This window comes from Nicotiana tomentosiformis, chromosome 10 (genome assembly GCF_000390325.3).
Source record: "Nicotiana tomentosiformis chromosome 10, ASM39032v3, whole genome shotgun sequence".
Taxonomy (NCBI): Eukaryota; Viridiplantae; Streptophyta; class Magnoliopsida; order Solanales; family Solanaceae; genus Nicotiana; species Nicotiana tomentosiformis.
In genome coordinates, this window is record NC_090821.1 from 27,721,665 (window position 1) to 27,744,604 (window position 22,940).

A 22,940-nucleotide genomic window follows, 5' to 3' on the forward strand; every position below is an offset into this window, starting at 1 on the left:
GCCGTCTTCATGGATGTGTGCATTAGTTCGGGCGCGAGGAATGGAGCCCGAATTCGACTCAGACCCCGACTAGATGTTCATGAAAGTTTCCTCTACCTTATGCTTTTTAATTGTGTGTCATGGTGACATGCCACAACTTAAAGTGTGGGGTGGGGGATATGTTGTATGTATGTATGTATGTATGTATATTAGTTTAATTTTTTTGTTTTGTTAAGTTTTAGTAGTTAGAGATAGAAAAAATGTTGGAAAAAAACATAAATAATTTATAATTTTTTCTTTTTCCCGACGATGGATAACATCGACAAGTTTCTTGAGGGACTAAAGTCGAAAGAAAAAGACAAAAAGATTTTCTTTTGTTAGGTAGTGTAACAAGTCCCCCTTGGTTTTTCTTTGTGCCGCGGTTCTTTTCCAAGGGTTTTGTTTGAACTGGGTGTAGTTAGTTTTTATTTTTGTTAGGAGTAAGAAATCTTGTGCTGTGATTTGAAGTGAAGGAAATATCTCTTGACTTTATTATATCTTGACAATAGTGAGTGCTTTAGTTGTGATGCTTAGGCACAGTTTTTGACTCTTGTATGAGTACCTTAAATTGTATGATCTTAACTTTGCTTAACTGCTTTGACTAGAGTGTCTTGATAGTCCGATCCTGGGTGAGTTATGTGCCATGTGCGTGTGAGGTTTTGTGTATTCTATGCATTGCATTTGATGTATAGAACTCGCCCCGTGTGTTTGCAAAGCGAAATGGTAGTTTTATTCAGTCTTGAAAATGATATAGGCATTCATTTGTTGAGCAAGTTATATGCTTTTACCACCTAATTATTATGTATCTTACTTAACCCCATTGATCCTATAATCATGTTTCTTTGGTAACCACATTACAAGCCTTAACCATTTGTTTGAATTGACCATCTATTTTAACCGTGTACCTCTCGTGAGCACTTGAAATTATTATAAACTTTGTAAAAGTTGAAGTGTGGGGTGGTTGGTTTGGCCTTTGAGTGGAACTAATGAAATAGGAGAAAGGTGCAATGTTTTGAAAAAGTAAGAGCCACTTGAATTGAATATGAACAGAAAAAAAAAATATAGTTGTAGTGTTGTGAAAAATATTCCTTGATAGTGGTAACTTGATGAAATTGTGTTTAAAAAAGTAGGGAGTTAATGTATATTGATGTGAAAGTGAAGTTATGGTTGAAATAAGTGTGGGGTTTTGAATGGTTAATTGTATGTATTAAAGTGCTCAGGGAGATGTAGCCACTATTATCCAAATGTATCATACCGATCCCGCAGCCTACATTACAGCCAATTAAAGTCATACTTCATCCTCGACTGAATGAACTCAAATAGTAGAGTAGTATACTACGGGCAAGCATATGGTACGTCTTCTGTGGCATATGAATGTTACTTCTGAGAGTCAGTGAATTCTTTCTATCTTGAGTTTCTAATTGTTCTTAAATTTCACTGTGTGTGGAACTACTCTTTATTGTTGTGTGAGGGCACTTGATTCATGAAAGAAAGGTAATGTCATTGACCTCTCTGTTAGAATAAGTGAGCGGGTTGTGAAAAATGCGTGGTGCTTTTGAGTCAAATCTTGTGGCGAGGATGTTACGGTATTGTGCTCAATCTGTTTTAAATATTCTTGGTGTGATGAGTTATGAGAGTTGTTGAAAATGGTCGTGTCTATATGAAGTGTAGTTTGATTGCTCGAGGACGAGCAATGGTTTAAGTGTGGGGAGTTGATGGTAGTCTATAATCTCGTATTTTAGTCGCTTATTGCACTCTAATTCACTACACTTTATTTGTGTTTGAGCTTTAATTGCTAATGTTTTGCACTTATTTGTGTTTTATGCCTCGTAAGAGTGATTCCGAGCTATGTATATGTTATGGAATGAATTCGAGCAATTTGGAGCTTTAATGTCTGAGTAAAAGCCCAAGGGATTAAGCTAGGATCGAGTTCGGGGGTCAAGAACTAAGTTTGGACGTCAAAACTAAAAAGTTTGAGCCGTACTCTAAGAAAACCCCATTGCCGCAACGCATGGGGCGGCGTGTGGGGCGTCGTGGCTGTACAAAACCTACTGCCTGTCAAATTGTTAGCTCTCTAGATTTCCCCACTAATGCTCTGCATGGCGCATCGCCCCATGCAGCGTGCCTGTGTAATTTTTACAGAGCCAATGTCCTATTTCGTCTAGGAAAAGGTGGTTTCGTCTGGGCCCGACCCTACTTGGTATAAATAAATGGAAAACCATTATTTCTTGGACTTTTGACATACTTTATACCTAAGGAGGCTAAGGAAGAGAGGGAAGAACACAAGCACAAGGATTTCATCATTTCTTCCTCACTCAAGACTTGAGTTTGGATTGAATTTATGTTTTCGTATACTTTAATTTTATTTGTGATGAATTGCTCCATATCTATGGATCAGTTCTCTTTAGGGTTTGATGGATTTGATGTATTGATGATTGTTTGTGGATTATAACTCTAGTTTTATCTATTAAAGAGTTTTTGGATGATTTAATTCTTGCATCTATATTCACTTGTTCATGTAATCGAGAGAGGCATAACTTGTGATATTTTTTCATTATATTGTTGGTTGAGTTCATAGATTCTTCTTAGTAATCAAAAGAGGCTAGTTGAATCATTGGTTCATCTTGTGTGAATTTGAGAGACTCACTTGAACATTAGAAGTAAATTATCTAGAGTTAGATCTCGAACAATTGCCTTGCACCTATCCTATCAAAACCCTATCTTCTCCCATTGATAAACTTATTTTCTTATACCTTGTTTCGATTGTCATTAGTCAATAGCTTTAGATTCTTAGTTAATTTTAGTTATTAATATAAATATCAACTGTTGATTATCCTAGATAGAAACCAAGCTAGAAACTACGAGAATACTGTTTAAATCCAATCCGTGTTGTTACGAGATTATACTATACTATATTTGATTAGCGAGCAAAAATTAATTGTGTGTTTTGCGCTCATCATTGAGTTCCAAAGTTTATGGGCTAAGGTTGAAGGATCCTCAGTTATGCTGTTTTGTCAGGCTTATATGGGTTAGGGTGATGTGGGATCACACTTGGGTGTGTACATGGTAAGGTTATACGGCGATTTGATGGGTTTGGAATGACTCTGGGCACGTTCGAGGATGAACGTATGTTTAAGTGTGGGAGAATATAATTACCCGATCGGTCGTTCTGAGCAATTGCATTCCGTTCAGCCGTTTGAAGTCTTGAGTAGCTTTATATGATCTATTCTAACTTGTGTAAATCGTCGGATTTGGGTTTCAAGTGTTTCAGAACTAGTTTGGATGAATAATTTTATGTTTGAAGCTTTAAGTTACAAGAGTTGATCAAGTTTGACTTTTAAGAATTTGACCTTGGATCGGAGTCTTAATGGTTCCGTTAGGTCCGAATGGTGATTCGATACTATTTGACGAAAGTTGGAAATTTGAAAGTATGGAATGTTCTTAAGTTTGACCGGGAGTTGACTTTGATGATATCGGGTACGGGTTGTGGTTTTGGGAATTGGTATAGCTCCATTATTTTATTTGGGACTTGTGTGCAAAATTTGAGTTCATTCCGAGTTGCTTTGATATGGTTCGACACGAGTTTTGGAAGTTGCAAGTTCAAAAGTTCATTAAGTTCGATTTGAGGTGCCATTCATGGTTTTGAGGTTGTTATGTGTGATTTGAGGCATCGAGTAGGTCCGTGTTATATTATGGGACTTGTTGGCATGTTTGGATGGGGTCCTGAGGGGATCGAGTGAGTTTGAGACGTGGTTCTGATCATTTCAGATGGTTTAGTATTGCTGGTTTTATGCTTTTACCTGTTGCTTCTGGTGTTCCTCGCGATCTCGAAGGGTGTTTTTTGGTCTGCAGTGAATTTGTTCTTCGCGTGAGGATGAACGGGTTCACGTAGAGTTAGGTTTGGTCTTCATCGCGTTCACATCTAATTCTACACGTTCGTGTAGTGATTGGGTTGAGCTGGACAGAATGTTGATTTCCTCTTCGTGTTCGCGATATTGTTCCCACGTTCGCGTAGTTCTGTTATCTTTGTGCATTGCGTTCGCGAGGCTTGTGCTTTGATCTCGTAGAGTATTTCAGGGGCAGTGTGTTTTCTTCTTCGCGATCGCGATGGTATTTACGCGATTGCAATTCATTGATTCGTCCAGTGATTATAAGTACTCTATTTTCGGAGGTTTCAACCATTTTAACATATTTTGAGCTATGTAGCTTGGATTGGGGCGATGTTTGAGGCAATTTTCACAACATGGATTGGGCTAAGTGTTCTCTACTCGGTTTTGTTTATACTTCATGAATCTATCTCCACTTTTGACATTTGATTGATGATTTTGAAAGAGTAATTGGGGGTTTTTGTCTAAAATTTCTAAAGTAAATTATTGAATTTTGAACGTCGATTCAGAGTCGGATTTGAGTGAAACTAGTATGGTTGGACTCGTAACTGAATGGGTTGCTAGATTTTGTGAGTTTTGTCGGGTTCCGAGGTATTGGACCCGAGTTTGACTTTTTGGTTGACTTTGGGCTTATGATTAAAGATTCCACCTCTATCGATTGAGTTTGTTTCCTTTGGCACTATTTGATATTCTTGAGTTGCTTTTGTTTAGTTTTGAGCCGTACGAAGGTCGGTCCATGCGGGATTGCATTTCTAGAGTATTGTTTGGCTTGTTAGATATTGGATGCAGCTTGTTCGAGCTAATTAACACTTGTAACATTGATGCTGAGGGTATGAATCCCTGAATATACATGTTATGTGTTGGTGTTGAGGTAACACACATGCTTGGTGACGGGCGTGTGGGCGTGCACCGTGTGAATTATGACTCGGTTGATTTTGTGGTCTGTGTAGTTACCTAATCTTGTTTTATTCCATGAAATGGTTACGTGCTAGAGTAATTGAGCCATGATCCATCTTAGAAACCATGTTTAGGCTATGTGCTTATCCCGTTGGGACCCACTAAGATCATTGTTGATGTTGAGTTATTTACTTAAATTGCAATTATGTACTCAGTCAGATTCATCATTTGCATATCATATCTCAGTCTCTGTTATCATTTATTGTTATATCATGTATCATTGTTTGGGCTAATTGGCATGAGATTTGTGAGCCGGAGAGACTGGAGAGATTGATGACTTAGTGATGCCGAGGGTCTGATTGTGAGTGATATTTATGGGATCGGGTTGCGCGCCGCAAAAGACACTATTTATTTATGTTGTGATCGGGCTGCACACCGCAGCATGCCATGTTGTCTTATATTAGCGCTTGGGTAGGATCCGCTCCTCCGGAGTGTGACATACCAGCAGTGAGTGCATTTACCGAGTGCCGAATGATTGAATGTGAGACAGTGAGGCTGAGTACTCTGAGAGTGTGAGTTCATCACTGTGATGCATTGCATTTGACATGCATACTTAGCATGTGGCCATAAAGATAAATTTCCTCATGTTGTACGGTATTGTGACTTTCACGACTTCACATGCACATTGACATGTAGGCATAGAGATGTACTTTCCTCATGCTATCTAATAATGAAACATCTTATCTGTTGTTGAAGGTTTTTGGGAAAAATCACAGTTTTCTGATATACTCATATTTTGGTGATTTTAGCGAAAGAATTGGGTTTTACTGTTATATATGAGAAGCATACCTATTTTCCGTAACTATGGACGAGCTGAACATCATATCTTGGATTTATTACTTGTACTGCTTTTATTATATTGTTACGAGTTGTTCTTGGTTATTGGCATTGGTCTCTGACCGTTTCTCCAAGCTCGTCACTGCTTTCAACCTAAGGTTAGGTTTGTTACTTATTGAGTACATGGGGTAGGTTATAATCATACTATACTTCTTCACCTCGCGTGCAGATTTTGGAGTTGATGTTGTTATGTATGGCGGGAGCTGGCATTGAAGATGTACCTGCATTTCGGTTGTAGCCGCCTCTTATTCATAGTAGCTTTAGATTTGTATTTATTTCAGATGATTATTTATTTCATACCAGCTTTGTAAACTCTAAATCTTAGAAACTCATGATTTGTACTACCACTCCTTGGGTTGTTGTATAAAAGTTCAGTTATTTCATTATTATTCTCTCAGTAAATCTCATTTTAAATTGGATTATTATTAAATTGGTTTACCTAGCGGGTTGGGTTAGGTGCTATCACGACCAGTTGGATTTCGGGTCTTGACATATATGTATTTGACTAAAGTAAAAAATATAATAAAGAATGATAGACAATAAGTAAGACAAGGTTAAATGATACAAAACACTATGTCTTGCGCCTTTAACGGATGATAGTGTAAGATAATAGGTGGTGATAAGTAGAATATTTACAAATTGACTAAATGAATATTAAATAAAGTATACACTTTGAAAGAATTTGATTGATGTACAAAGATTAACCATTTAAGTGAGAATCTAAATTATATATAAAAAAATTTACTTTACATGATTGACAAAAGGTAGAAAAAGAATAATCTTTGAACAACCTTAGCATATAGTAAATAAAGTAAAAGAATTAATTTGATGAATAGAGAATGAATGTGGTATAAGGTGTGTCAAAATGTTCATGACATAGAAAATTATCTGGTCAATTCAAAGAGATATTTGTGCTAGAATATGAGTTATTATTCAATGAGCAATTAAAGAACATCTCTAGAGTTATGGTCTTGAAACACAAATTATGTGAGACAAGGCCAAATGACTACAAGGCGCAAGTATCTCAAAGAATTATATATTAATTCAATTACAACTTCTATTCAAATTATATTTATTTGAAACGCGTCAACTAAAGAAGAATTTACATACATGGAGGTTCGAAAAGCATGCTCATATAATTTTATGACAAAGACAAAATAATTTATTTTATTTTTGGAAGAAAATGACATATTTTTATTTTTATGTATATGATTAATTTAATTAGTTAGGTATACACTGATTCTAAATTAATTAACCATATTAAAAAATATATTCAACATCTCATACAAACTTCATAAATTATTTAACACACAATATTTCAAGTTAGTCCGATTATTAACTAGATATAATTCTCTAAGTGTTTAACAAATAATTAATATCAAAGTAAACAAACAATACGACATATATCTATGTTTTTACTATACTTGCAATTTTGAATACATGCTAGAATGGGAAGTGCGATGCGGGAATCTTGACGTTGATTTGTCTTTTCGTCTACGAGTGTCGTCTTCCGAAAGCAACTCCGTGTGATAGTACCTCGCAAGACAAGAGGAATACGATTGTTAGTAAAAAACAATGTAAGGTAAAAATAAATTAAACGACAAGTTTTTGAAATTGTTTTTGTTTTAAAATATTTTTGGAAATGATTTGATTATGTTTTTTGGAAAATAATTTTTAAAATATTTTTAAAAATAATATATGAGGCTCAGATACGTAGTTTAATATCCACCTAGAAATGAGAGTGGGAACCAGGGGTTGCGACTGCGGTGGCTGACTGTGTCGCCCTCCAAAGGTTATTGGCTCGTCTCGTTCTCATTTTTTATTTTTCGATGTTCATCATCATCGCCTCATTTTTTCGGGCCCAGTTCGGAGGGTCATTCGGGGCGCCGTGGACTCAATAACATGGTGTTTATTTTTTCATCGGCCTAGTAACACCTATTTGGGGTCAGTAACTGCCCGATTACAACAAAACTTCGCAAAACATACGAATGAAATAAAGCAGCAGCGTTAAACATTTCAGTCGTCCTTCTCAATTCTTAGAATGGTTTCCATTAACAATAAAAGGAGTCCAACGTTATTAATCAGTTTACCAAAAGATTCAACCAAGCAACAAATGAGTATCCGAAATCACTATAGTAATATTGGTAGTGTGATGGAGATCTCAAAGAAACATATAACGGTTAGGTTGAAACGATAAACCTCTTTCCCCTTTTAAATCTGTAAACATAAATGGGGATAACGAAATGAACATAGTGAAATGAGGGTTTGAGACCGCAGGCCGGTTCTGTGGAGGAATGAAGGTCGCTGGAAAATTATATTTTTCAGCCAGATCTAATTTTATCAACAAACAAATCATTTTCTGATCCCGTTTTGCCTATAACAGTACATAAGAATGAGAAATAAAAGATAGAAAAGCAAGGAGCTCTGATGGAATAAACTTCTTCTGCCATATCTAGAAAACCCCTGCATGTTATTGACCTGCAACATCAATAACGAGTTAGGGATGGAAGAAAAGTGAAAAAGAAGAAAGAAGAGAAGGAATAAGAGAGAGATGGCAGTGGTCGTTGCCATATTTCGGCCATTTCTCTGGCGATGATGGAGGCGGTTGTTTTGAGACGAATGGGATAGATGAGGATGATTGCCATCCGGCCGGTGACTAAATTCGACGGCGGCAGCATGGTGGGGCGACGACAGCCATGGGGGGATAGTTCTCCTTTTAGATAGGAGATGAACGAGAGAGTAAGAGGGGGCTGCAGCTCTCTCTTGAAAGAATGAGAGGGAGATGATAGTATATTAGGGTTTCTAGTGTAAAATCCACATGGGGTTAGTGTATATAAAAGTATTCCCAAAATGAAATCGAAGACCCTCCCTGTCACGACCCCAAACCTAACCCGTCGTGATGGTGCCTATCGTGGTACTAGGCAAGCCGACCTTTCCAAAACACTTTCAAAATTTGACAAAAATGAATTAAGACATTTAAAATAAACGGAGTTTCTCATAAATACGGGATAAAACGCAAATAAAATATAAGTGCGAAAAAATAGCCCGACATCGGGGTGTCACTAAGTCATGTGCAACTAGAATCTCAATCTAAAAGACAGTGTCTACAATAGTCTGCGTCTAGATATCAATACAGAGAAAGAGAGATAATAAGGAAGGAGCACAAGGTCTGCGAAAGCCGACAGCTACTTCGTAAGTCTCCGGAAGATCAACTGCGCACGAACTCATTGACCTCTACGTCCAGTCTCACCTAAATCTGCACACAAGGTGCAGGAAGTAACGTGATTACTTCAAACTCAGTAAGTAACAAAATTAAATAAGGAACTGAGAAGCAGTGACGAGCTACACAAATCCAGTTCATTTCAGTGATTTCAACAAGAAAAATAGGCATGCTTTCAATCCGGTGTTTTAAATCAAAACATTTCGAGCTCAGGTACAACAATATAAGCCCTCCAAAAAATTTCACAACAACAACAATTAGTAATGAAGTACAATAACAATTAAGAGCAAGTACAGCCTGACAGGGCTACTGTCACTCATCTATCTCAACAGCTCAATCACTCGGCTCTCAGCCTCAATACGGATAATCAAAGGTACTTGCGCTCACTGGGGGTGTACAAACTTCGGAGGGGCTCCTACAGCCCAAGCGCTATATATTGTTGCGGCGTGCAGCCCGACCCAATACTGCTGCGGCGTGTAGTCTGATCCATATTTTATTGCGGCATGCAGCCCGATCCGATATATGGCCCGAAGGCTTGTTGCGGCTTCCAACCCGATCCAATATATGGCCCGAAGGCTTGTTGTCGCGTGCAACCCGATCCAATATTTGGTCCGAAGGCTTGTTGCGGCTTTCAATCCGATCCAATATATCTCACATAGCTCTCAACCCGGCACTCAGGCCCCATCTCAGTCACTTACCTCTCCTGCCCCACAGGCTCACAGAATATCATAATAATTAGCTCAAACAGGGAATACAACAAGTATCAACAAGAAATGAGAAGGAATGGAGATATAACACACAAGTAAGACTGTGATTGAGTACAAGACAACAATTAGCATCTGCGGACCTTCAGGCGCATCTGCGGACTCGCAGATGCGCAAACACCCTCGCACCTACGACCCGGCCATATCCTCAACTCTCGTTTCTGTGATCCTTCCTCCGCACATACGAGTACGCACCTGCGGTCTCCCCACCACAGGTGCGAAACTACCAGATTTCAGAAGTCTTCAGCAATCTCATATGTCCAAAACCTCAACCTTTAAGCAACCGAAACACACCCGAGGCTCCCGGGACCTCAACCAAACATGCCAACAAGTCATATAACCTCATGCGAACTTAGTCTAACCTTCGAATCACTCAAAACGACATCTAAACACCAAATTACCCTTGGATTCAAGCCTAAGAACTTCTAAACTTCCAAATTCCACAAACGACGCCGAAACCTATCAAACCACGTCCGAATGACCTCAAATTTTACAGACGCGTCACAAATGACACAAACCTACTTGAACTTCCGGAAATCCATTCCGACCCCGATATCAAATTTTCCACTACCGACCAAAACGCCAAATTTTTAATTTTCGCCAATTCAAGCCTAATTCCACCACGGACGCTCCTAATCACCTAACGGAGCTAACAGAACCATAAAAATTCAAATTCGAGATCGTTTACACATAAGTCAACATCCAGCTGACTTTTCCAACTTAAGCATCCAATAAAGAGACTAACTAACTCATTTCACTCCAAAACCACTCCGGGCCCAAACCAACTAACCCGACATATCATAATATAGCTGAAGAACACAAAAAGAAGCAGTAATTAGGGAAACGCAACAATAACTCTCGAAATGACCGGTCGGGTCATTACATCCTCCCCCTCCTAAACAAATGTCCATCCTCGAACGGGTCTAGAAACATACCTAGAGTCTCAAATAGGTGTGGATATCTGCTCTGTATCTCCCGCTTGGTCTCCCAAGTTGTCTCCTCCACAGGCTGACCTCTCCACTGCACCTTCACTGAAGCTATATCCTTTGACCTCAACTTCCGAACCTGCCGCTCCAAAATGGCCATCGGCTCCACATCATAAGTCATATTACTATCCAACTATATTGTGCTATAGTCCAAAACATGAGACGGATCACCAATATACTTCCGTAGCATAGAAACGTGAAACTCTGGATGCACACTCGACAAGCTCGGTGGTAAGGGAAGCTTATAAGCCACCTCCCATGTCCTCTGAAGCACCTCAAAAGGCCCAATGAACCAGGGGGCTCAACTTGCCCCTCTTCCCAAACCTCATAACACCCTTCATGGGTGATACCTTCAGCAAAACCTTCTCCCTAAGCATGAAAGACACATCACGGACCTTCCTGTCCGCATAGCTCTTCTGCCTAGACTGCGCCGTGCGAAGCCGCTCCTAAAATGATTTCACCTTGTCTAATGCATCCTGGACCAAGTCTATACCCAAGAGCCTAGCCTCACCCAGCTCAAACTATCCTACTGGATATCTACACCTCCTCCTATATAAAGCCTCGTACAGAGCCATCTGAATGCTCGACTGATAATTGTTGTTATATGCGAATTCCGCGAGCGGCAGAAACCGGTCCAATGAACCTCCAAACACAATGACACAAGCGCGTAACATGTCCTCCAATACATGGATAGTGCGCTCAGACTGTCCGTCCATCTGAGGGTGAAAGGTCGTGCTCAACTCAACCTGAGTACCCAACTCTCGCTGCATAGCCCTCCAAAATTGCAATGTAAACTGAGTGCCCCTATCTGAAATGACGGAAAGTGGGACACCATGCAGGCGAAAAATCTCTCGGATGTAAATCTTAGCTGACAACTCGGAAGAGTAAGTAGTTCCAACTAGAATGAAGTGCGCGGACTTGGTTAGCCGATCCACAATAACCCAAATAGCATCGAACTTCCTCGAAGTCCGCAGGAGCCCAACTACGATGTCCATGGTGATCCACTCCCACTTCCACTCTGGGATCTCTAACCTCTAAAGCAAGCCACCCGGTCTCGGATGTTCATACTTAACCTGCTGACAGTTGCAACACCGAGCCACAAACCCAACTATATCCTTCTTCATCCGCCTCCACCAATAGTGTTGTCTCAAATCCTGGTACATATTCGTGGCACCCGGATGGATGGAATACCGCGAGTTGTAGGCCTCCTCAAGAATCAACTCCCGGAGCCCATCTACATTAGGCACACATATCCGTCCATTCATCCTCAACACGCCGTCATCACCAATACTCACATCCCTAGCATCACCTCGCCGAACCCTATCCTGAAGAACGAGAAGGTGAGGGTCATCATACTGACGCTCCCTGATACGGTCATAACGAGAAGACCTGGAGAAAACATAAGCCAATACCCGACTCGGCTCCGAAATATCCAATTTGACAAGCTGGAAAGCTAAGGCCTGAACATCCAATGCCAAAGGTCTCTCTGCTACTGGAAGATATGCTAAACTCCCCAAACTCTCCGCCCGGCGACTCAAAGCATCGGCCACCACATTAGGCTTCCCAGGATGGTATAAAATAGTGATATCATAGTCCTTGATAATCTCCAACCATCTCCACTGGCGCAAATTAAGATCCTTCTGCCTTAACAGAAGCTTCAAACTTCAGTGATCAGTGTAGATCTCACAATGAACCCCGTACAGATAGTGTCGCCAAATCTTCAGGGCGTGAACAATAGTTGCTAACTCAAGATCATGGACAAGATAGTTCTTCTCATGGGTCTTCAACTGGCACGAAGCATAAGCAATCACCCTACCCTCCTGCATCAGAACACATCCAATACATATCCTCGAGGCATCACAATACACGGTGTAAGAACCTAAAGCTGATGGCAGAACTAACACTAGAGTTGTGGTCAAGGCAGCCTTGAGCTTCTGAAAGCTCTCCTCACACTCATTCGACAACCTGAATGGAGCACCCTTTTGGGTCAATTTGGTCAAGGGCGATGCAATAGATGAAAATCCCTCCACAAAGCCATGGTAATAGCTCGCCAAACCAAGAAAACTCCTAATCTCCGTGGCTGAGGACGGTCTAGGACAACTCTTCACCACCTCTATCTTATTCGAATCCATCTGAATACCCTCACTGGACACCACGTGCCCCAAGAATGCTACAGAACCGAGCCAAAACTCATACTTGGAGAAATTTGCATAAAGCTTCTCCTCCCTCAATCTTCGTAACACAATCCTTAGATGTTGAGCATGCTCCTTCTGGATATGAGAGTACACCAGGAAGTCATCAATGAATAGAATAATGAATGAGTCTAAATAGGGCTGGAATACACTGTTCATCGAATGCATAAACGTTGTTGGGGCATTGGTCAGCCCAAAAGGCATAACTAAGAACTCAGAATGGCCATATCGGGTCCTGAAAGCTATCTTAAGAAATACGAATCTCGAATCTTCAGCTGGTGATACCCTAACCTCAAATCAATCTTGGAGAACACCCTCGCCCCCTGAAGCTGGTAAAATAGGTCATAAATAGGTGGAAAACGATACTTGTTCTTGACTGTGACCTTGTTCCACTACCTGTAGTCAATGCACATCCTCATAGAACTATCTTTCATTTTTGCAAATAGAACTGGCGCACCCCAAGGTGACACACTAGGCCGAATAAACCCCTTATCAAGGAGTTCCTAAAGCTGTTCTTTAAGCTCCTTCAACTTCGCTGGTGCCATATGATACGGTAGGATTGAAATGGGCTGAGTGCATGGCACCAAATCAATACCAAAGTCAATATCCCTGTCAGGTGGCATGCCCGGCAGGTCAGCAGGAAACACATCTGGAAAGTCACGTACCACCAGAATAGAATCAATGGCAGGAGTCTCTGCACTAACATCCATCACAAAAGACAAATAGGATATACAACCCTTCTCAACCATCCGCTGAGCCTTCAAATATGTGATCACCCTACTAGGTACATAGTCTATAGAACCGTTCCACATAACCCTCGGCAAATCCGGCATTGCCAATGTCACCAACTTAGCGTGACAATCTAGAATGGTATGGCATGGAGATAACCAATCCATACCCAATATCACGTCAAAATCGACCATACTAAGCAACAAGAGATCTACCCGGGCCACCAGAGCCCCAATAGTCACCACACATGACCGATATACGCGGTCCAAAATAATAGTATCACCCGCAGGAGTAGATACATGAACAGATAAAACTAATGACTCTCGGGGCATATCCAGAGAATGAGCGAAATATGAGAAAACATATGAATAAGTGGAACCATGGCCAAATAATACAGAGGCATCTCTGTGGCAAACTGAGATAATACCTGTAATCACAACATCCGAAGCAATAGCATCTAGTCTGGCAGGAAGAGCACAGAAACAGGCCTGGCCACCCTCTGATCTGTCTCCCCCTCTAGTGTGACCCCTAGCTGACTGGGCTGGTGGTGGAGGAACTGATGCTGATGACATAGACTGGCTCCTCTGCAGAGAGGGACCTCCCACTAGACGGGGACACTGTCTCCTCATGTGAACAAACTCCTCACACTTATAGTAACACCCAGGTGCTGGTGCTGGGGATTGAAGGGAACACCGAGCACCGAGATAACTCGCAAAAGGACCCGGCATAGACGAACCCTTACCCGATGGAGCACGAGAAGAACTTTGTGCTGGAAGGGCACCAAGAGATGAACGACCCTGCTGATAACGGTAAGAACTATGGCCAGATGATGCACCACGGTGAACTGGGCAAGCCGTCTAAGCATGTCTGAATGGACGGCCTCTACCGTGCTAGAACTGACCCCCAGAAGGAGTACCACTAAATCCACTCTGTCCACGAGGCCTATTGGCCTCTCTCTCAACCCTCTCCTAACCGCGAACCATCTCAATCTGCAGAGAAATATCGACAACCTCATCAAAAGTAGCACCAGACACTCTCTCTGGTCATAAGCAATCGCAGCTGATAAGTGAGGCCATCTATAAACCTCCTGATCCTCTCCCTGTCTGTGGGAACCAACCAGATAACATGACGAGCCAACTCTGAGAATCACATCTCATACTGTGTCATAGATATATCACCTAGACTAATTTGTTCAAACTGTATGCAAAGCTCCTCTCTGCGGGACTGAGGCATGAACTTTTCCATAAAGATAATGGAGAACTGCTGCCAAGTAAGGGGTGCTGCTCCGACCAGCCTACGTCTCTCGTAAGCCTTCCACCAACTGAATGCATCCCTAGAGAATTGAAAGGTAGTGAACGAGACCCCACTAGTCTCCATAATACCTACTGTACGGAGTATCCTCTAACACCTGTCCAAGAAACCTTGTGCATCCTCTTCCTCTGCACTACTGAAAGATAGAGGCTGGGGTCTCCCAAACCTCTCCAATCTACGCTGCTCATCCTCAAGCATAGCAGGAGCCACAGAGTCCTGAGCACCTATAACCGGTTGGGCTGGTGGTGCTCCCGGTGTCTGGAATCCCTGTACCACCTGCTCTGGTGTGCGGGCAGCGGCAGTCTGAGCACCTCCCCCGGCCTGAGAAGTGGCTGCTACGGCCGGAATAGAGACCGCCTAAGCAAGGCTGGTGCACGCGGTCAGAATCTGAGCTAAGGCCTCTTGAAGGCCTGGAATCACAATAGGCACAGGTGGTGCCTGAGCTGGTGCATCAACAACTCGAATCGTGTCCTTATCTGGGGCAACTGGTGGATCTGTAGGTACTGCCCCTATTGTTGTGCGGGCTGCACCTCTGCCCCTACCACAGCCTCTACCACAGCCTCGGCCTCTCGTGGCCCTGGCTGGTGGTACTGGTGGCTGGCCCTCCTGTCCGGTAGTACGAGTCCTCACCATCTGTGAGAGAACGAAACAATAGATGTTTAGTTACTAGAATCAACAAATTCGCACGACAAGAATTCAAGAATGTGGTGTTTATTAAGGGTTCTACAGCCTCTCAAAGATAAGTACAGACGTCTCCGTACCGATCCACAAGACTCTACTAAACCTCCTCATGACTCGTGCGACCTATGTAACCTAGGCTCTGATACCAACTTGTCACGACCCCAAACCTAACCCGTCGTGATGGCGCCTATCATGGTACTAGGAAAGCCGACCTTTCCAAAACACTTTCAATATTTAACAGAAATGAATTAAGACATTTAAAATAACCGAAGTTTCTCATAAATACGGGGTAAAACTCAAATAAAATATAAGTGCAGAAAAATAGCCCGACATCAGGGTGTCACTAAGTCATGAGAAACTACACTCTCAATCTCAAAGGCAATGTCTACAATAGTCAACGTCTAGATATCAATACAGAGAAAGAAAGATAATAAGGAAGGAGTACAAGGTCTGCGAACCCCGACAGCTATCTCGTAAATCTCCGGAAGATCAATTGCGCACGAACTCAATGACATCCACGTCCAATCACACTTGAATCTGCACACAAGGTGCAAAGAGTAACGTGAGTACTTCCAACTTAGTAAGTAACAAAATTAAATAAGGAACTGAGAAGCAGTGACGAGCTACACAAATGCAGTTCATTTTAGTAATTTCAGCAAGAAAAATAGGCATGCTTTCAATCCGGTGTTTTAAATCAAAACATTTGGAGCTTAGGTACAACAATATAAGCCCTCCAGAAAATTTCACAACAACAACAATTAGCATTGAAGTGAAACAACAATTAAGAGCAAGTACAGCCTTAGAGGGCTACTGTCACTCATCTATCTCTATAGCTCAATCACTCGGCTCTTAGCCTCAATACTCACAATCAGACGTACTTGCGCTCATTGGGGGCGTATAGACTCCGGAGGGGCTCCTACAACCCAAGTGCTATATATTGCTGCGGTGTGCAGCACGACCCGATACTACTGCGGCGTGCAGCCCGATCAATATATTGCTGCGACGTGCAGCCCGATCTGATATATGGCCTGAAGGCTTGTTGCGGCGTGCAACCTGATACAATATATGGCTCGAAGGCTTGTTGCGGCGTGCAACCCGATCCAATACATAGCCCGAAGGCTTGTTGCGACGTGCAACCCGATCCAATATATCTCACACACCTCTCAACCCGGCACTCAGTCCCTATCTTAGTCACTAACCTCCCCAACCCCTCGGGCTCACAGAATATCATAATAATTAGCCCAAATAATGAATACAACAAGTATCAAAAGGAAATGAGAGGGAATGGAGATATAACACACAAGTAAGACTGTGACGGAGTACAATACAACAATTCGCAGACAATTCAACAAGTGTTCAACCGTTGCGGGTCCCAACAGTAATATTATATGGCCTAAGCATGGCTTCTAATATTAAAGGAAGTCAATTACTCAAGACAAGGAAACACAAGTAATAACAATGGCTATTTGACTTTACAATCTCATGGGACGAACCAAATCACAATCTGTCATGCCCCAATCTCGGGGAGCGTGACCGGCGCTCAACCGAGTAAACCCGGTCGAGCAAGCCTATTAAACCTTTCCTACCCAACTCATTCATAATCCAAAAAGGGATCGCATCACCATTTGTAAAATTGGGGAGAGATCAGTTATATAAACATTGATAGTTCATTTTCCTTATATACATTATGCCATATTTGAGTTTCCAAAATACAATTCGATCCGACGACCACCCCAACATACATACACGATCCACATAAACGTCTACGGAGCCTCTAAGGATACAAAAAAGCAACATGACAATGCCGGCAACAAGGCCCCGGCTATACCTCAAAATGTAAAAACTGATACAAAAGAAGCACTACATGACCCCTAGGAGAAATGGGGCCCACCAAGACTGTTGTGAGGAGAGAAAGAGAGCACCACTATCTGCGATCGGCACTATCTGCGATAGAACCACCTACATCCATTCAAAGATGTACCGCCCCCGGCAAAAGGGACATTAGTACTGTCGAATAAACCTAGTATGTAAGGCAAACACCAATCTTAGTAGAATGAACCGTGAAACAAAGAAAAGGCAGTCATAATAATCAATAAGTACTTCATAGAAATACAAAGAGACATATCAATCTTTCCATCTTTTTAGATTAATAATCTTTAGTGCCAAAGCCACAACTCACAATGCCACCGTGTTTTTACACGGAGTCTGGTCTCGGCCCGACCGGCTAAGCCATCTCAAGTGAGACATATCCATATCCACTATGTAATTCAATAATCCCAATACAAATGCCACCATGTGTACAGCATGGCATCCGATCTCGGCCCGATCGGCTAAGCCATCTCACTTAAGACATAACCTCTTTCAACTGTCCACTCAATTCACATTTCTTTCCCATCTTCATTAAATGGCACAAACAGCCTCATCTATTAAGTAGTTCTTGGCACTTGGGCACATTTTACAATTCAAGTCTTTCCCTTTTTTATTTGTTCAAATAGCATCATCATTCATGTCGATAAGTACCATCACATAAGGCATTTCACGTATAAGGGAATGAGCTTGGAAAATCATAATTACGTTCTCAAATAACATGATGACATGGTAACCATCTAAAACAATTAGGGAACATGAATCTTTCAATCAAACACACTAAGGCAAACAATTCTAGTATAATCAAGTTGGAACTTACACCAATTATTCGGACACCAAGAGTTAGATTCTAAGAAGAAGAGAGTTAGCCATACATACCTCAATTGCCCTTCTTTAGACTCTACAATTATCCGGAACCCTTAGCAACCTCAATCTATTTTAGTAATATACAATTTGAACCCAAAATTAGGAAAAACGTTCATGGTTCTAGTTCACTTTTCCACACTCTTTTACCACACATGCAGGCAGGATAAACAACCCTCATACCCATGGACCATCTTATTAATTACTCATTTTCTGTATAAGTTTCAAAAATTTAGGGCTAGGGTATAGATTCTTACCTCTAGGATGGAGTCCTAGATTGCTTTCCTTGATAATCTTCAAAATTTCAAGCAAAAATTGAAGAATAATTGATGAGGATTACTTTCTCACTCTAAGGCTCCCTCTCTCACTCTATAATATCAGACAATGAGCTCAAAATAGACTAAAGGGGATGTTTTAACGGAATGGGTATTGGGTTTTAAATTAAAAAAATGGGTGCCCCAACACAGGTCTGCGGTCGCATATGCGACCGCATAATGGTTATGCGGTCCGCAAAGTGACCGCAGAAATAGCCCTTAGGGGCCTGAACTTACGGCCCAGGTATGCGACCAGTATGCGGTCCGCATACTCGTTCTGTGGTCGCATAATGCACCGCAGAACTCCCTCCGCAAAAACCCAAGAGGGATTATACGATCGATATGCGGTCGCACAATCGACCGCAAAGCTGACCTCAAATTGGCCAACATACTGCCTCACTCTACGGCCATTATGCGGTCCGCAGAGTAATTATGCGGTCGCATAATGGGCCGCAGAAATGCATCCTTTTGCGAAACATTTTCCTCTAAGTCCGTGGGGTACTGTTCAATCCAAAAAGTCCGAACCGCGGGTTGGCATGGCATCACGAAACCCCGAAACCCCGAGTTTTTGGTTAAATTTTTTTTCTTCTTTTTATTTACAGGTCTTTACATCCTCCCCAACTTAAGATCATTCGTCCTCGAATGAGGATCAAGGCTTACTTAATACAGTTTCAGTTATGCCACATACCATCCGCCCTAAATTTGCCTAACTTCCTAACTTTCTGAAAATTTCGCTAGAGTTTCATTTGTAATTAGGCCTATCCACCTGCCAGAGAGCCCCTGAAATACACCTTAGGAACATATATAGAATTAAATGACACAACAGAATGCAAAATAACACCAACCGAAGCCTCATGGGGGACATATAACTAGAAAGGAGTGTCTTTATATTAGCCGAACAAGCGATACAAACTTTAGGGGAAACAACTTCATAGAACTATTACATGGCTATTCAAACAAATAAGGGTACTTTTCTTTCATTTCATTCTCGGCTTCCCAAGTAGCTTCTTCGACTTGTTGGTTTTGCCATAACACCTTCACGGATGCAATTTCTTTGTTTCTCAACTTTCAGACCTACCTATCAAGAATAGCAATCGGAATTTCTTCATATGACAATTCTTCACTAACCTCGATGGTCTCAACCGGCACAATAGCGGACGAATCTCCAACTACCTTCTTCAACATGGACACATGGAATATCGGGTGTACAAATGACATCTCAAGTGGTAGTTCAAGCTTGTACGCCACCTGACCTATCCTTTGAATGATTTTATACGGCCCGACATACCTCGGACTTAATTTCCCTTTCTTTCCAAACCGCATGATCCCCTTCATGGGAGATACCTTCAAGAACACCCAATCATGTTCTTTGAACTCTAAGTCTCTGCGAGGAACATCCGAGTAGGATTTTTGACGACTCTGAGCAGTTTTCAACCGCTCTTTTATGATCTTAACCTTTTCCGTAGCCTGATGCACAAGGTCTGGTCCTATTAGTTTAGCTTCTCCAACCTCGAACCACCCAATCGGCGATCTACATCTTCTACCATACAAGGCCTCAAACGGCACCATTTGAATACTGGCATGGAAGCTGTTGTTATAAGAAAATTCTATGAGCGGCAAACGATCATCCCAGCTACTCTTGAAGTCAAGCACACACGCACGCAACATGTCCTCAAGCGTCTGAATAGTCCGCTCTGCTTGCCCGTCAGTCTGTGGATGGAAAGCCGTGCTAAGATTTACCTGTGTACCCAAACCTTGCTGAAACATCTTCCAGAAATTAGCTGTGAATTGGGCCCCTCGATCGGAAATGATGGAAACCGGAGTGCCATGAAGCCTGACTATTTCCTTGATATACAACTGAGCATATTGTTCTGCAGTGTCAGTGTATTTAACTGGTAAGAAGTGTGCTGATTTTGTGAGTTGGTCCACGATCACCCAAATTGAGTCAAACTTACGCGAAGTGCGCGGTAACCCTACCACAAAATCCATGTTGATCATTTCCCATTTCCACATCAGAATTTCTATACTCTAAGCTAACCTACCGGGCCTTTGATGCTCGGCCTTCACTGGTTGACAATTTGAACATTTTGCCACAAAGTCCGCCACACCCCTCTTTATGTTATTCCACCAGTAAACTTCCTTGAGGTCATGATACATTTTTGTAGAACCCGGTTGCACGGAATATCTAGAAGTATGAGCTTCTATCATGATTCTTTCCCAAAGACCATCTACGTGTGGAACACATAGTCGTCCTTGGTACCGTAATGTACCGTCATCCATGCCAAGAGAAAAAGCCGTAGTCTTATGTTTAAGAATCCCTTCCTTCAGCTGCACCAACACTGGATCACTGTATTGCTTCTCCTTGACCTCCGCCACAAGCGATGATTCCGCCCTATTCCGCACAATCACTCCTCCTTCATTAGAGTTTGCAAGATGAACTCCCAAACTAGCCAACTGGTGAACCTCCCGGGCCAAGGGCCTTTGTCATGTCTCCAAGGGAGCCAAACTACCCATAGATTTCTGACTAAGAGCATCCGCCACCACATTAGCTTTCCTCGAATGATACAAAATGTCGATGTCATAATCTTTGAGCAACTCAAGCCACCCTCTCTGCCTTAAGTTCAATTCCTTCTGTTAGAAAATGTATTGAAGACTCTTGTGGTCCGTGAATACATCTATATGGACTCCATACAAATAATGATGCCAAATTCTTAATGCGAAAACCACTGCCGCAAGCTCCAAGTCATGAGTTGGATAGTTCTTTTCATGATTCTTAAGTTGCCTTGAAGAATTTCTACTATAAGAACGCAAGAATCTACCTTGGTACCACCAAACCCCGAGTTTTTGGTTAACTTTTTTTTTTACAGGTCCTTACACTATCCCTCACGGTGCACGCTCACACACCCGTCACCTAGCATGTGCGTCACCTCCAAATATTCACATCATACAAATTCTCGGGATTTCATACCCTCAAAACCATATTTAAGACTGTTACTTACCTCAATCCGACTAAAATCCTACTCCGCGATGCCTTTGCCTCTCAAATCAGCCTCCAAATGTCCCGAATCTAGCCACAAGTAATAAAACACAATAAATAAAGGCTAAAGGGATCAATTCCACAAGAAAACTACTAAACTATAGCCCAAAATCCGAAATCGGCTCAAACCGGCCCCCGGGCGCACGTCTCTAAATCTGACAAAAGTCACAAAATATGAACACCCATCCACTCACGAGCCCAACCATACAAGAATTACTCGAATCCAACCTCAAATCACCTTCCAAAACTAGCAATTTAAGCCTATGAAGTTTCTACCATTTTTCCCCAAATTTACAACTCTATTCTCTAATTAGATGATGAAAATAGCAATAGATTCAGGAATATAGTCCAATCCGAGTTAGAATCACTTACCCCAACAATCTTCTTGAAAAAACGTCGAATAATTGCCTCACACCGAGCTCTCAAAGTCCCAAAATCAAAATGAGAATCAAACCCTCGAAATCCCACTTTTCTGTTTAGTTCTTATGCACCTGCGGACCATCGGTCATATCTGCGACGCCGCACCTGCGAAAATTCCATCCCAGGTGCAGGAATGACTAAAAGAGCTAGGTCCGCATCTGCGACCAAGTTGTCATGCCTGCGTGTGCGCACCTGCGGACAAAAGTCCTCTTCTGCGATCCTCCTCTCCAACTCATTTTCCGCATCTGCGGAGCTTCAGGTGCATCTGCGGGCTCACAGATGCGGAAACACCCTCGCACTTGCGACCCCTGGACATCTCCTCAACTCCTTCTTCTGTTCTCTTTCCTCCGCACGTGCGAGTGCGCTCCTGCGGACTCCCCACCGCAAGTGTGAAACTACCAGATATCAGAAGCCTTGAGCAATCTCATAATCCAAAAACTCAACTGTTAAGAATCTGAAACATACCCGAGGCCCCTGGGACCTCGACCAAACATGAAAACAAGTCATGTAACCCCATGCAAACTTAGTCGAACCTTCGAATCACTCAAAACGGCATCAAAATACCAAATTACCCTCAGCTTCAAGCCTAAAAACTTCTAAACTTTCAAATTCTGCAAACGACGTTGAAATCTATCAAATCACGTCCGAATGACCTCAAATTTTACACACACATCACAAATGACACCACAGACCTACTCCAACTTTCGAAAATCCATTCCGACCCCAATATCAAATTTTTCACTGCCAACCAAAATCGCTAAATTTTTTATTTTTGTCAATTCAAGCTTAATTCCACTACAGACATCCAAATCACATTCTGAATGCGCTCCTAGGTCCAAAATCGCCTAACGGAGCTA

General features: G+C 41.9%; 2 protein-coding genes across 2 annotated transcripts; both read right to left on the reverse strand.

Moving 5' to 3' along the window:
- Window positions 1-11,190: 11,190 nt before the first annotated feature.
- Window positions 11,191-13,029, reverse strand: LOC138899914 (uncharacterized). Its single transcript, XM_070186615.1, has 3 exons — window positions 12,635-13,029; window positions 11,979-12,313; window positions 11,191-11,477 (listed from the first exon to the last, which is right to left on the reverse strand). Exons 1-3 carry the CDS (start codon window positions 13,027-13,029, stop codon window positions 11,191-11,193), a joined length of 1,017 nt encoding a protein of 338 aa, XP_070042716.1.
- Window positions 13,030-13,364: 335 nt separating this feature from the next.
- LOC138899915 (uncharacterized) lies at window positions 13,365-14,318 on the reverse strand. Its single transcript, XM_070186616.1, has one exon. The coding sequence runs from the start codon at window positions 14,316-14,318 to the stop codon at window positions 13,365-13,367; it is 954 nt and encodes a 317-aa protein (XP_070042717.1).
- Window positions 14,319-22,940: the final 8,622 nt, after the last annotated feature.